The sequence below is a fragment of the Bison bison genome, unplaced genomic scaffold (genome assembly GCF_000754665.1).
Source record: "Bison bison bison isolate TAMUID 2011002044 unplaced genomic scaffold, Bison_UMD1.0 scf7180017864172, whole genome shotgun sequence".
Lineage (NCBI taxonomy): Eukaryota > Metazoa > Chordata > Mammalia > Artiodactyla > Bovidae > Bison > Bison bison.
The window spans coordinates 1,526,965-1,542,686 of NW_011494744.1; the positions used below are offsets into that span (position 1 = coordinate 1,526,965).

General features: G+C 43.1%; 1 protein-coding gene across 4 annotated transcripts in view; it reads left to right on the forward strand.

The window, feature by feature from the left end:
- Positions 1–15,722, forward strand: part of MYOF (myoferlin) — a 179,773-nt gene that overhangs the window by 132,567 nt on the left and 31,484 nt on the right. For 2 of the 4 annotated variants that reach the window (XM_010842189.1, XM_010842190.1), the window contains 9 exons: positions 1,136–1,213; positions 3,660–3,841; positions 3,935–4,093; positions 4,219–4,317; positions 5,258–5,419; positions 7,338–7,503; positions 10,857–10,933; positions 12,820–12,876; positions 14,254–14,265. In XM_010842189.1, the coding sequence (XP_010840491.1) occupies positions 1,136–1,213; positions 3,660–3,841; positions 3,935–4,093; positions 4,219–4,317; positions 5,258–5,419; positions 7,338–7,503; positions 10,857–10,933; positions 12,820–12,876; positions 14,254–14,265 (992 nt within the window). The remainder of the gene's footprint in view (positions 1–1,135; positions 1,214–3,659; positions 3,842–3,934; positions 4,094–4,218; positions 4,318–5,257; positions 5,420–7,337; positions 7,504–10,856; positions 10,934–12,819; positions 12,877–14,253; positions 14,266–15,722) is intronic. The other 2 variants (XM_010842191.1, XM_010842193.1) reach the window with 1 other exon arrangement.

The window sequence follows — 15,722 nt, forward strand, 5'->3', positions numbered from 1 at the left end:
TTAATCTTAACATAACCTGTCTGATATTTACTCATTCTATCAAGAGCCCTCCAAAGATTATTTTAATTACTGAAAAAGTTCAGAAAGTTAAGGTTGGTTTTAGTGATACCCTTCAGGAATTTTGGAATGAAGCAGACCTACTCTATAATAATAATAGCAAATACTTACATTAGTCTTAGTATGTGCCAGGTACTGTGCATATATTATCTCATTTAATTTTTATAACAACCCTAGAAGGGAGGTACCATTATCGTTCCCAGTTTCACAGGAAGAAATCAAGTACAGAAAGATTAAATTATTTGACCAAGATTTTGTAGCTTGTAGGCACTAGAGATAAAATTTGAACTGAAGTATCCTGGTTCCTAGCATTTGCATAGTGAATCACAATACTCTGAAAGTGTTAGTCGCTCAGTTTGGTCTGACGCTTTGGAATCCCATGGACTGTAGCCGCCCAGGTTCCTCTGTCCATGGAATTCTCCAGGCAAGAATACTGGAGTGGGTAGCCCTTTCCTTCTCCAAGGAATCTTTCCGACCCACGGATTGAACCTGGGTCTCCTGTATTGCAAGCAGATTCTTTACTGTCTGAGCCACCAGAGAAGCCCAGAATTTGTGTAGTGAATCACAGTACTCTACCGCTTCTCAAATTATGTGTGTTTGCAGGGGCAGGATGGGGTAGCAGTGTGGTGGGGAGGGTTGTTTATGTATTAAAATAATAATGAGAAGTATAAAGTCTTTGAAATACCAAAGAAAAACTTAACAGATAACTGTTTCTTAGATCTGGTGCTGAAATGGTATAGAAAGCCCTATTTCAGTAACTCCTAGAGACCCGGTGTCATTTTAAAGGTCGGCAATGACAAGCAGTACCCTAAATCCAGGAAGTTTATACCAGGAGTATGCTCTCCTGACTGATACACTTGCAATGAACTTCCTGTGGCATTTTTACAATGCTTCATTTTGCAGGAAACACTTGGAAGACACATCGTCACCGTTGTATACCTTCTGTATATACAATATAAATTGTGAGGAAATGGATTTGGGTAACCCATTTATCTGAAACATACGTTATGTCCAATAGAAAAATAGCAGTTTACGGTGTTCCGTTTCTTGCAAGTAACCTGCATCCTGTTCTTTTTAGGAGTCTACGTTTACCACCTGCGCTGCTACATCTATCAAGCCAGAAACCTCATGGCTCTAGACAAGGATAGCTTTTCAGGTAAAAGAAGAAAAAACTCCGTCTCACATGTTATTACACAGCAGGCTAGCTTGATTCTACTTTTCCTCAAGTGGATGCTTTGAGTTATTTTGCACAACAACAGAAAGCTTTTCCTTATTGAGAGTAAGTAGTTTGATACGCATGAAGTCAAGGGCTCAGTCATTAGACAATGGCTGAGTCTGTCGAGCACAGTTGCTGAGTGACGAAGAAGATATATGGTCTTTTAATACTAATAATCATTAAGGGATTAAGTGATGAAAATCACCAAGAAGGAAAGTAGTTTCTGCTCTCTTGTTTATACTTATACTCTTTTTACCCCAGAACTCTTGGGTTGATTGGCAAGTCAGCACATTTATGTAAATATAAATATTTTTTGTAACTCTCTAAGTTGACAAAATGATTACCACCAGTTCACCCATTTCCCTACTTTGGAGTCCATCTTGACCTCCTCTGCTGCCTGCTCCTCAAATTTCCAGCACCAACAAACCATGAGACTTCATCACCCCTCACACTGACACCCTAGTTTTGCTGCCTTTGGACTGGTTCTCAGAGGAAGGTTCTGGGCGCCTGCTGCTTGGGAATTTGTGTGCTGTTGCTGATGTAACCAGTTCCTGGTCTCCCTGGGCTAGTGTTGTTGTTGTTGAGTTGCTCAGTCCTGTCCCACATTTTGTGACCTCATGGACAGCAGCACACCCGGCTTCCCTCTCCTTCACTATATGCCGGAGTTTGCTCAAACTCATGTGCAGTGTGTTGATGATGCCACCCAACCATCTCATCCTGTGTCCCCCCTTCTCCTCCTGTCCTCAATTTTTCCCAGCATCAGGGTCTTTTCCCATGAGTCGGCTCTTCACATCAGATGGCTTCACCTTCAACATCAGTCCTTCCAATGAATATTCAGGGTTAATTTCCTTTAGGATTGGCTGCTTTGATTTCCTTGCTGTCCAAGGGACTCTTAAGAGTCTTCTCCGGCACCACAATTAGAAAGCATCAATTCTTTAGTGCTCAGCCTTCTTTTATGGTCCAGCTCTGATATCTGTACATGACTACTTGATAAACCATAGTTTTGACTATAGGGACTTTTGTAGGCAAAGGGATGTCTCTGCTTTTTAATACTCTGTCTAGGTTTTTCATAGCTTTTCTTCCAAGGAGCAAGCATCTTTTAATTTCCCTGAGCTATAGGAGGAGCATTCCACTTTAGGACCTGCGGGCCAGCAGAGCGTCCCTTATGGAACCAGCTCTAGGACCAGTTGCCTGACACTCTGGCATGCTCACATCAGTTGTGAGGTGTGTTCCGAGCACTAATATTAACCAACATTTGTGAATGGTTTCCTTCTCTGACAAATTAAGGCAGATTTAAGGTTATCTCTAATACCGCTCCAGAATGGTTTTTGAAGACATTTTTGAATATTCACCACCAGGGGGCACCCAATCATTGCAAGTCAAAGTTAATTTCTTGACTAAAGCACATGCCTTGCAGTTTGATACAGAAGATATACCATCAGGGTAAAAGCAAGGAATCCCATTCATGAGATGCTGCAATGCTAAAAGCCAGGCATCCTGTCAGCTTGTGCAAAAGCTTCAAGTTAGACAGCAGGGTATTTCTCACAGAGGTCAGCTCCCAAGCAGTTGTAAAAAGGTTTAGTGAAATTATTAAGCATAGAGAAGTGGGTTACTTTTTTTTTCTTAGCTGTTTTCAGCAGTACTGAGGCATAGTTGACAAAGTTTAAAGTGAACAACATGATGATTTGACATATGTACACCTTGTGAAAAGATTCCCACAATTGAGTGAACATATTCATCGTCTCTCAAATTTACATTTTGTGAGTTGGTGCAAACACTTAAGTTGTACTTTCTTAGCAGATTTCAGTTATACGAAAAGTATTAACTGTAGTCATCATGTTATCCACTGGATCCTCAGACCTTATTCCTCTTGCAGGTGAAGTTTATACTCTTTAATTCACATCATTTCCCCTGCCCTCAGCCACCGCAGGGACCACCATTTTCCTCTCTGTTTCTCTGAGTTAAGATTTTTTTGTTTGTTTCACATATAAATGATACCCTGTAGTATTTGTCTTTCTGTGTCTGGCTTATTTCACTTAAGCCCTCCAGGTTCATGCATGGTGTCACAAATGGCAAAATTTCCTTCTTTTTTAAGGCTGAATTATATGTTATTGTATGTATGTATCTACCTATATAGATGGATATTTTTTCTTCATTCATTTATAGTTTGCCTTTCATTTTGTTGGTGATTCACCTTGCTGCACTGAAACCTTTTTAGTTTGAGGTAGTTCCATTTGTTTATTTTTGATTCTGTTGCTTTTGTTGTGTCAGATTAAAAAACCAGGCCAAGTCAATGTCAAGGAGCCTACCCCTGTGTTTTCTTCCAGGAGTTTTATGGCTTCAGACCTCAGCCATGGCCCACTGTTACTCTCTTTTTCTGTTTTAGATCCATATGCTCATGTCTCCTTCCTTCATCGAAGTAAAACCACCGAGATCATCCACTCAACTCTGAACCCGACATGGGACCAAACGATTATATTCGATGAAATTGAAATTTATGGGGAACCCCAAACCATCCTACAGAACCCACCCAAGGTTATCATCGAACTTTTTGACAATGACCAAGTGGTAGGTAATTTAGCATTTCTAAGATGATTTAGGGAATGATGGAGCTCTATAAGGTTGTTTGTCAGAGAATTTCAGGATTGCTTGTTTCTCTAGGGCAAAGATGAATTTTTAGGACGAAGCATGTGCTCTCCTCTGGTGAAACTAGACTCAGAAATGGACATCACTCCCAAACTTCTCTGGTACCCAGTGATGAATGGAGACAAAACCTGTGGGGATGTCCTTGTAACTGCAGAGTTGATTCTGAGGCACAAGGTACTTACTGAGTTCTCACTCATACATTTTTTTCAGAGTAGCCAATTAAAACACTTGTTAACAACTCCAGGCACTGTTTACTTGAACCAAAGGGAGGCATTGACTTTGCCGTGTTTGTTTCACAGGATGGCTCCAACCTTCCCATTCTTCCCTCGCAAAGGGCACCAAATCTGTACATGGTCCCCCAGGGCATCAGGCCTGTGGTTCAGCTCACTGGTATTGAGGTATGCTGCTTGCCCTGTTTCATTGGTCAGATCAAATGGATGTGGCCACCCAACTGGAATCTTTTGTATAGACATGGAACCTTGCTGTGTCTTTTCTTGCTATCTCCAACTTCCTTTAGAATTTGTCCACAAAACAGAAATATTCATGGAAAATAGAATACTCATCAAAGCAATAAAAACAAGTCAATCCCAATATTGCTGAGGGAATTTAGAATTCCCATTTACTGGGAGCCAGTGGATTTCTAAGTTTCCCGGGTCAACTGGAGAACTGGGAGAGAGGAGATGGACTCAGAGCAGCATGTCTGTGTGTGCTGAGAAAAGGGGACCTGAGGGGGGAGGTGGAGGGGAGGGGTGGGAAGAATGGGAAATGGTGACGTGTCGGGCAGTCCGAGCAGATACAGGTGGAGGGAACTTGATGGACGGCATCCTGCCTACTAGTGAGGGCTCCCTGTTTGTCCAGTCAACAAGCTGTTACTTGGAGGTTTCCATCCTCGGGCTGTCTTGCTAATAAGACTGAGACAGATGACTTTAAACTACAGCTCTTATTTTTGAATAAATGCCTGCAGGTCAGACTCTGTGGTAAGAATTTTACACTTGATCCCCAGAATAACCCTATGATGGGGAATACTCTCAGCAACTTTTGTAGCTGAGCCAGAGGGGTTACTAACTTGCCAGAGTTAGAGCTGTGGTGCAGCCAGGATTTGATCCCTGTGCTCTTATCTGCTCTGCTGTTTATCCGCTCAGATAAGGGAAGAAAATGGGCAAAGACACTTTCTCTGTCTGACCTCCAGGCTTTCTAGGATAACATTCTCAGAGATTTGAGGCAAATCGGTTACAAGTCCATCTTAAAGAATTTACCAGTTATTAAGAAAGAGTGTTTCCTTTTGAATATTTTTAATATGCTGGGTTTTCTTCCCTTCTCTTTATATTGTTCTCTTAGATTCTAGCTTGGGGCTTAAGAAATATGAAGAATTACCAGATGGCTTCTGTCACCTCCCCCAGTCTCATTGTGGAGTGTGGAGGGGAAAGGGTCGAGTCAGTGGTGATCAAAAACCTGAAGAAGACACCCAACTTCCCAAGTTCTGTTCTCTTCATGAGAGTGGTACTGTATCAAGACTCCATATTAGTCCATGTGTATTGAATTGCTGACTTGTACTTGAAAAATGAATATATACAAATCCATACATTATATATTAATATAGTTCTAAAGTCCGACAACAAATAGAAAAACCCTGCCTTAGTCTGCTTGTCAGTGGCTATCCTCCCTTATCTTCTCACACTGTAGCGATAGTTCCTTAAAACTTCAAAGAGCCCCAGTGACGCACAAGTATCTATGAGCAATCCTAAGGTATTTCTCCAGAAAACTTCCATCTAGTCAGCTCTCTATGACAAGCTCTTAGTCCTCCAGGAACAGAATATTAACCCCCAGGCATGCCCCTGTAGGTGTGTGAACCAGAATCCCCCATAGTGACTGGCTGGCTGGGAAAGGGAGCTGCAGAGGGAGCTGCAGAGTAATGAGGTGATGGCGCTTGCCCCGCCTCCAGGCGCCCCTAGGGATGGTGCCCACTTTTGCTCCATAGATGTTCCCCTCTGGTTATTAGAAGTTTGGCAGCCTTAGATCTGGTTCACAGTCCTCGACTGCAGACCCCATAATACTCTGGAGCAAGAAGAGGCTACTCCATTTTTCTATCTTTAAAGCAGTTAAATCCTTAACTTTTTAAAATGGAAAAACCTTTCTTTTAATACTCTACTATAAAAACAGATACAAAGGCATTTCCTCAGTTTTGATGGGGTGGAAGTTCCAGAACCTTCCCATTCCTTTTCCCACCCCAGTCATTTTTCTGACCTTGGGGCCTCCAACACACGGCTCTTGAACTCTAGGGTCATGTGGCTTAACTCCTCCTCTTACGGATAAGGAAACCAAGGCTTGGAGGGAAAAATGCCCTCTGCAAGTTCCATAACCAGTGCCAGGTGCGGCCTGCTGTGCTCAGAGACTCTGTCAAGACTACAGCAGCAGCTACATAGAGCCCAGTGCTGGCTGCGTTCACACTCCCTGCATCGGTCTTCAAGCTTGCAGGGCAGGCATTTTCGTCCCTCTCAAGTGTGCTTTGGAGAAAACTGAAAGGTTAAGTGATTTACACAAAGAGACACAGCTAGCAAGTGGGTGGCCAGAGTTCAGACTTAAGGTCCCTCCAGCTTCAAAGCCCATGCTTTCCCCTTGGGATGCTACCAGTGAGCACCCCCTGGAGGCTCCAAGCCAGAATCTCAGAGTGATCCCGGGGCCACTCTGCCCATCCTTGTCTTCTCGCCAGCTCCCTCCCCTGACTCCCAAGCTCTAGTCTGGGATCTAGCCTTGGTCAGCAGAAGTGAGGAAAGCCTCTCAGTTGACCCCAACTTCTATTCCTGTGCAAGGACAGAGGTGGAAATAATCTGAACCACACACCAGGCAGACCTGAGACCAGCCCATGATTCCTCAATCAGACAGTGTCACCAAGGTCACCAGATTGTACATAGAGGAACCAGGAGACAATGAGAAAAGAGCATCCTATTTTGGCATTGAACTTCCAGGGCTGAAAGACTCCCAAGCTACAGTTACTTCCTGTGAAGGTTCAGTTTTATCTCAATCATTTCTAGATTTTAACTAATTCTAACAAAGTGCTGACTTCACACCCTGTTAACAGAGCAGAGCCAGGGACTAAGGTACACTTTTAGGCACTTCTCGTTCATTAGTTCAGCAACCCGACTGTTATTGAGATACCTGGGACACAGAAAGGTTCCCTAAGATCATGCCATGCAGCTATCAGTGGCAGAGCGGGGATTTGACCCCAGGCATCTGGTTCAGAGCTCAGGCCCTTCGTCTCTAGGCTGCTAGCTGCTCACTGTGGGGCCCTGAGCCTATGCCAAATGGGCAGAGAGAGCCTGAGATGGTCCCTTTGGTGGGGGTTAATTGGCAAAGCTGCCCTTGTCAGGACTTGTAGAGAGAAGTGACACCTACCTCTGTGACCCACCTCCCTCCCCAGTTCTTGCCCAAGGAGGAACTGTACATGCCTCCACTGGTGATCAAGGTCATCGACCACCGGCAGTTCGGGCGCAAGCCCGTTGTGGGCCAGTGCACCATTGATCGCCTGGACCGCTTTCGCTGTGACCCTTATGCAGGAAAGGAGGACATCGTGCCACAGCTAAAAGGTAAATGCAAGAGATGACTGAGAAAGTAGCATTGACATAATTACACAACCATGTGTAAAACAGATAATGTGAAGCTGCTGTTTAGCACAGGAAGCTCAGCTTAGAGCTCAGCGATGACCTAGAAGGGGGGGATGGGGAGGTGGGAGGGAGGCTCAAGAGGGAGGGCATATATGTATACTTACAGCTGAGTCACGTTGTACAGCAGAAACTAACACAACACTGTAAAGCAATTATCCTCCAATTTTTAAAAAAGGGAAATCCAAGTCTCTAAATAACATCTTGGATCTTTTCATGTTGAGCTGATTTCATCTTCACCAACTTCTCAAGGTGCAAGTACTTATTCTCCAGGTTCTGCAGATGAGGGAACAGTTTGATTGACAGCACGCTATGTAACCTTCCCAAGGTGATGCAGTTAGTAAGTGGCAGAGCGCCCCTTGAATCCTGGCCTTGTTTGGAGGGGCCCAGTGCTCAAACTGCTACCTTCTGAAATATCCTGCTCCTGGGAAAAAACATTTCTTTTTTGTGTTGTCCAGCAGAAAAATCAAACGGGACAATGGGTGGTTGCCGTTTGCCATGATAAATATTTTGATGGGAGATACAGGGGCCCCTCTGTGAGCACTGAAGGAGCAGGGAATTTTTAAATTGCTTTCTATCTATTGTTCCACCTCATTAATGCATCACAACATCCTTATGATGTGATTTGAAACATATGATTTCATTGTTACCCTTGGAGGAAAAAATAATACCTGCTGAGTTTAATTCCTGGCTTTAGGTCACGTAATTAATGTGTAAGTGTTAGAGCAGGCTATAGTATTATCCTAGGGTTCTGTATGAAAGAATAACTATATGGATAGCATTTTGCACTTGTTTATTCAAGAATTACTTGTTTTTTAGTTTACCATGTGCCAGAGACTGTGTTAGGGGCTGGGGACTGGATCCCACCCATGAGCAAGATCCCTAGGCTTGTGAGATTAGACCCAGTGGAGAACTGACACCCATTCAGCTGATCGCTGATGGCCTCAAAACTGAAACAGATGTCTTCTGTTTGAGCAGCTGTGCTGCTAACTGGTTCTGTGTAATCTTCCATAAGGTTTGGTATTGATTTTACAGAGCCTCTGAAACTTATCTGCATTGTGGGTCTGAGCATCCTGAATCCCTGATTCAGAGAAGAGAGAAAAAAATCCACAGTCACACTTGAGCCAAACCCTACATGTGTTTATCCACACATTTCCCGTGAAATGCATTTTGTGCTGAATAGATGGTGCCTAAACAGCAACATTTTTATAACAAGGATTCACGTAACTGCAGGCGTTCTTTGATCTGGGATTATATAATGGAGAGAAAGTGTTTCCCTGGTGTGTTTTCTACTGCTTTCATGAGGGAACACTCTTTGACACAAATATGTGAAATCATTAGGAAGGTATAAATGCACATTTTCTCTGGCCTCAGAATCTGAGTGGACCTATGTATGTCAGTAGGTCAGGGGCAGACAGAGGCCTCCTGGTTCATAATTCTATGGAGTTAACTCAAGGCTTCAGAGAGTCACTGAAGAGGAAATGGGGAACACATTAAGGTGTGTGGGAATGGGTGAATGGGGAACACAGTGTTCCCAAGACCAGAAGCTGTTATTTTAGATCCACCTGATACTTTGTTTAAACCAAGTTGAGGTAAGAGTGCAGGGATATGCTCGGTTGGTCTGGTGGGGGAGGCACACACCTCCCATCCCCAAGGTGTTGTTGACATGAAGACTGTGACGTGGAGAACTGATGATATAGAAAGGATCCCCCGTGCGGTTTTCCAGCATGCCTGCCCACTCACCCTTCTGTGCTGCTGCAATTGTTAGGAGTTGGGGGAAGCTATCTTGGAAGCATAGAGACTGCTGATAGATCTGGGTGTGCCACATGGATACTCAACCACCTAGCAACAGCATAGCAACTGGTGCATCATAGATTCTCAGTGTCAGTCTCCTCTGCTTCCCCAGTGTTCCCCTGATCGTTTCTTTGACATTTACAAAGGGCATGCTTTGCTGTGTACTCTGGTATGACAGTTAAAACACAAGCATTAACGTCAGAGAGACCTAGGTTACTTACTTGCACTTGTGATTGATTGATCAACCTGAAGCAGACTTGCTTTCTCTGAGCCTCAGTCTGTTTGTTTTTAATCTCTATAATGGGTATAATGCCACATATGCACTTATTCTACAAGATTTTTGAGGGGTTAAATGAGATCATGTATGTAAAGAGTTTAGCCCACTGCCCAGCACATGGCAGGTGCTTAAAGAATGTGTTTTCCCTCCTGTATGTCCTATGCATCAATTGCTGGGTCAAATAAAAAGTTCTTTTGCCTTGGCAGAGTTTGTTCTGTCTGGGTTCTGGCTTTCTGATGAATGTCTGTCTGCCTGATGTCTTCATTCATAAAGCACATCTGTACTTCTCACTCCATCCTGCCCCAAGCTGAAGCTTTGGCACCCCATTCAGCTGAACCAAATCTGGTGAGCCCTGGGAGGCTACTCATGAGCCTCGCTCTAACCCCGGACTCTAGAGCCACACATATTCTGGGAATTATTTAAAGTCAGGATGGGTGCCTTTTCCCTCTACATATACTGTAAGAGGGAGAAGGCAATGGCACTCCACTCCAGTAATCTTGCCTGGAAAATCCCGTGGATGGAGGAGCCTGGTAGGCTGAAGTCCATGGGGTCGCTAAGAGTCGGACACGACTGAGCGACTTCACTTTCACTTTTCACTTTCATGCATTGGAGAAGGAAAGGACAACCCACTCCAGTGTTCTTGCCTAGAAAATCCCAGGGACGGGGGAGCCTGGTGGGCTGCCGTCTGTGGGGTCGCACAGAGTTAGACATGACTGAAGTGACTTAGTAGCAGCAGCATACTGTAAGAACTGGGGCTGAAAGAGGCCGCTGCAACTTCAGCCGTGAAATGTGCCTATTCACCCTGCTTTGCTTTTCTGTGTCTTAGAACAGATCCCATGAAAAGGAGGCTCCTTTTCTGTAGCCCCCCAGGGCCCCAATATCACTCCTGTATCCTCTAAAGACATGTGTTGATAAAATGCTTTTTTTGAGCATTCCCTATCTACAGGCATTGGGCTAACTAAGGTGAAAGGAAAAAAAAAAAACAGGCCAGATAATCTCCTTAAAATGTCTCAAACCAATCATATTTTGGGAAAAGTGATGAATTGTTGGGTTATTTTTCTACAGTCCGGTGTGGTCTTCTCCATTTAGTAAGTCTCATCCAGGAGCAAACTCTACCATCCACTGTGTGGCTGTTAAACTTGAAATAGAAAGCTTACCACTATATTTTTGTTAAGTATCTGAGATTATGAAATTGTCTGTCTTGCAGCCTCCTTTTTGTCTACCCCACCCCGCCGGGACATTGTTATTGAAATAGAGGACACCAAGCCATTACTAGCTTCAAAGGTAGGCTTAGAATTGATCGTTCATTGAATGATGTTGGCTTTATCTTCCAGGTATCTAAGCATTAGATGAATTCAGTCGAACAACCATTCAATGTGACTAAAGATAACAAACAAACTTATCACGGTAAAGAACCTGGCTCTTAATTCATCAGTAGCTTTGGTGACATTGTGTGAACTCCTGTCCTCTCCCCTCAGTCACCAAGGATACTTAAAATAATAGTTGGAACCGTGCTGCACTCTGCACGAGGGAGGGGAATCTAGACAGCAATAAGTTTTAAAATCTCCCCAAGTGATTCTAACGTGCAGGCAGGTGTGAGAACCATTGATGTGGATGGTCTGAGTGGTATCATTTGCAAGAGCAATCTCAGGACCACATATACAGGCATCACAGCATTCAGAAGAGAGATTCATGGACTGACTCACCAGTTCTTTTCCCCCTAAATGAAACAGAGGAGTCATGGATTTTTAATGACTCTATTTGTCAGTGTATGGGATATCCCTGACTTTTATATTCACTGTGGTTTTGAAATTAAGACATTGGTGGAAATGCTCACTCAGGACCCTATTTTAAAACCATTCCATCCAGTTTGACAAGAAGGAAAGGGTTGGCGGGAGGGAGTTCTCAGCCCAGAAAAAAGAAAACATCAAATATCTCCCTGTTTCTGTTGGCATTCATGATGGACTTTCACAGCTTGTTTTAATGTGCAAACTGGCCAGAAAGTACACATGATTGCACTTTAATGTGTTAGATCCATAAACAGTGCCTTTAAAGAAATCGACTTTCTTCCCACTGCATTAAACTCACTAACAATTGGACCATATTAAATGTGGGCTCCACAGCCAGCACCGCTAGCAGTGCGTTTGATTCTATTCCCTGAGAACCCTCTGCAGTCAGAAATGACAATATCAAATTTGCAAAACCACTGTGTTTACTTTATAAACAACCCCAGATACTCTCAATAAAACAGTAGTAGCCCAGGGAGAAGTATAATATACTTAAGACCTTTTAAGTACATTTTCACAACTACTCTGGAAAAAGCCAGTTTAAGATACTACCCTGTGATCTGCCTCCAGATTCCATTGCCAATCAGGTCTTTGTGCCTTCTGTATACCCGGTTGCCCCAGGTGTGGAGGATCAAGAAAAAGAATAAAGTCACCTATGCGCCAGTCTCACTCATTTCTTCCCAGTAGTTAAGAGATGAGGCTGCTGTAGCAACACACAGTGAAAGCTGAATTTACAGCATATTTTAAGTTGCAGCCCAGTGGGATTGAGGAAGGTCGTATCATTCTCACATACTGTATATCACTTTAAATCAGCCGCTCTCCTAACACCTAGTGGATGTATACTGGGTTGATAAGAAAGACTATTCAGAATGGCCTCTGAAAGTCTGATTCCATCTGTTCATTGGGGAAGACAGGGCTCATCTATGCAAAGTCAAATGAGCAAAGTTGAGCTCTGGAAGAACCAATGACCAGCTTGCTGATGTCCTGGGTTATATGTACATGTAAAATATGTCCACACATGTAACACACATACACGCGTGTAATGTGTGTGTTGTGTATGTTACATGTACATGCTTTGTGTGTGTGATGAACATCTATTACCACTAACTCAGTTCGATCCTCTTATGTGGGTAAATGGAGGGACTGGGTCAACACTGTGCTGAGGATGCAAGCTGGAGGCTGTGGCTTCAGGTGACAGCCTCATGCTCACAGAAACTCACACCACCACCCTGTGGTGACTGAGAGCTCTCGTGCGATGGGCTCAGCACCACCACAAGTAAAGTGGGAAATACACACGGGGCGGGGTGGGGGGATCACTAAGTGCTAGCTGGGTGTCATGGACATTCCTACATGGCCGTTTCAACGATTACCTTCCAATTCCAGTGCTTAAGCAGTATGTCAACAGCACTCAGCAAAATGGCTTCTCCAAGGACAGTGCATGTATGTATGATAAGAAAACGCACGGAGCTGCCTGGGGCTGCAGGGACTTCGCTCTAGAGGCTTGAATTCTCCTTTTCAGATTCTTTCTAGATTTTGGAGCGAAAGATGATCTTTAAACAAATGTGATTGTTTGAAGCTTCAGGGGAGAATCTGCTGTGCCCTGTGGATGTAATGAAGCAAGTTACTTCAAGTTGCTTCAGTTACTTTTTCATGTGAAGTTATGAGCAAGTGGACGTGAATATATTTTCCTGTATTCTAGATTTTAACATCAGCAATCTGTTTTGAAAATGCTTTTTAAATCATGAACTGCTCATTTCTTTGAAAAGATTTCGGATAGATGAAAATAGATGTGAATAAAAAGATTCTAAAAATCTGAATTCAGAATGTGCAAACACTTTTGGTATAAAATCCCTCTCTCCAAAATCTCATTTCAGTTGTGATAATTTAACTCTTAATCGCACTTTGATACTAATCTAATAGAGTTGTTACATCTGCCTCTCTGCTTCTCTTGGCAATTCTGTGTGCTGAACAAAAGTTGATCTGGAAAATGCTGAGGGGCACTTGCAAAAGAAGCCTCATAGCCATCCCGCACTCCCTGCAGGAAGTGCCTGTAGTAGGTAATCACAGTTCCCTTATATTGGAAATGAAGTTAGGAGGCCACAATTCTTCAAACTGCCCTAAGGGTGAGCTTGGCTAATGTTCCAGGAGGTACCAAGAGAAAAGTGAAACCCCAACATCCTAGCTGTCAGTTCTTTCATCTCCTGGTAGATTCTCCATGCGAAAACTCAAAAGGGAAGGATTTGGTCAGTGAGAGACTTGACATCATAGAACAACTTTGATGGATGGATATGTATTTGGTACTTTAACATCAACATGGGGAAAAAGCAAGAAAAGATGCTTATTAATAATGATATTGCAATCATGCTGGGTATAAACATCTTGCAACAGGAGTTTTTGGAGAGATGAGAATTAAGCCAGCTGGGAATATACTTTAAAAGCTAAATGGAATGAAAGGTTTGGGGCAGGAAGGAGAACAACTATACCCTGCTAATCCCCCAATGCCATATGTAATCACTGTGCTGGTGGACAGAGATTGTCTAACTCTATTAAAATGGGATGTGGGTGACTACCTCCAAGCCTTTTGTTTTAATACTGTTTGTAACTCTTTTGCACATTTTCAGAGAAGAAACCAAAAAGATGTGTTTAATAATGAGATCATCTTGAACAAATAAACCATCAAAATGTTGATAATATAAATGATGGTTGAAAATAATGTCTCTTTTTCTCTTTCTTGTTCAACCTAATGCTCATGGTTCTCTACCTCCGTGTGACCTATACATGTTTTGCCTTCTTCCTGGCCATATATGTGATGAACAGCTAACAGAAAAGGTAACTGTTTTATACAATTTGCTAGATTTATAATTCATGTATTTTTCCTATGGCTGATATGTAAAAAAAAAAACAAAAAACTGTTTTTAAATCCAGGATTGGGTTTACTGATCCACAGAGGGGAAATAACTATATGTGTAAACATATGTGTACTATACACAGAGAAGAAGTAGCTTTTCTTGAGTATTTCTTCTGTCTCACCCCCTGATGAAATAGGAGCTGTGTTGCCGATGACATACTATTTTGGGCAACCTCTTTACTAGGTGGATTAAGATGCAGGTGGGTCTGATGAGGATCTATTCTTGTTATAAATCTGAGTGGAATTTATAGTCATAGCCTGCTATAAACTACAGCCTTCTGGAGTTTGAGAATATTTCACAAGTGATTCCAAATGCCATCCCTTCCGCCCAAAGAACCACCAAAGGTTCTCAACTCTGGCTGCACATTGCCTGGGGAACTTTTGAAAGCATCCTGGACGCCAGGTCTCACTCCAGGCTGATTGAATTAGAATTTTCAAGAATAGATTGGGAGCCACTGGTCTGAACAAAGCATAATGCCTCCGTACTCTTGCTTCACATTTTATAACCAAAGTTCCTCCTCCTAATCATCTTCTTTGATGTCCAGAACAACCCTATGAGAATGATGTGGAAAGACAGTGTTAGCCAATTCAGTGGATGAAGAAAATGTTGCTCAGAGATTTTAAACAGCATATCTAATGCGGTGTGGTTTGTAACATAAGGGTATGGCTTATAATGTAAAGGATAGAACTTGAGTTAGAAACAGTTTCTCCCATGCTTAGCTTAGTGAGCTTTGTTTTGCAATGTGTTGCTGGCTAAAAAGGCTAAGAAAATGAAATAGTAGAAAAACACATACTGGAGGATGGAATAGTCAACACATACTACAGGGTTGTTTTTTCACTTTACCTGTGTACGCAAATGTTGTTGAGTCGCACTGTTGGCGACCCCATGGACTGCAGCATACAGGCTTCCCTGTCCTTCACTATCTCCCAGAGTTTGCTCAAGTCATGTCCATGGATGTGATGCTGTCTAACCATCTCATCCTCTTTTGCCCTCTTCTCCTTTGTGTATGTAAATCAGTTCAGTTTAGTCGCTCTGTTGTGTCTGACTCTTTGCAGCCCCATGAACCACAGCACGCCAGGCCTCCCTGTCCATCACCAACTCCAGGAGTCCAACCAAACCCATGTCCATTGAGTTGGTGATGCCATCCAATGATCTCATCCTCTGTCGTCCCCTTCTCCTCCTGCCCTCAATCTTTCCCAGCATCAGGGTCTTTTCAAATGAGTCAGCTCTTTGCATCAAGTGGCCAAAGTATTGAAGTTTCAGCTTCAACATCAGTCTTTCCAATGAATATTAAGGACTGATTTCCTTTAGGATGGACTGGTTGGATCTCCTTGCAGTCCAAGTGACTCTCAAGAGTCTTCTCCAACACCACAGTTC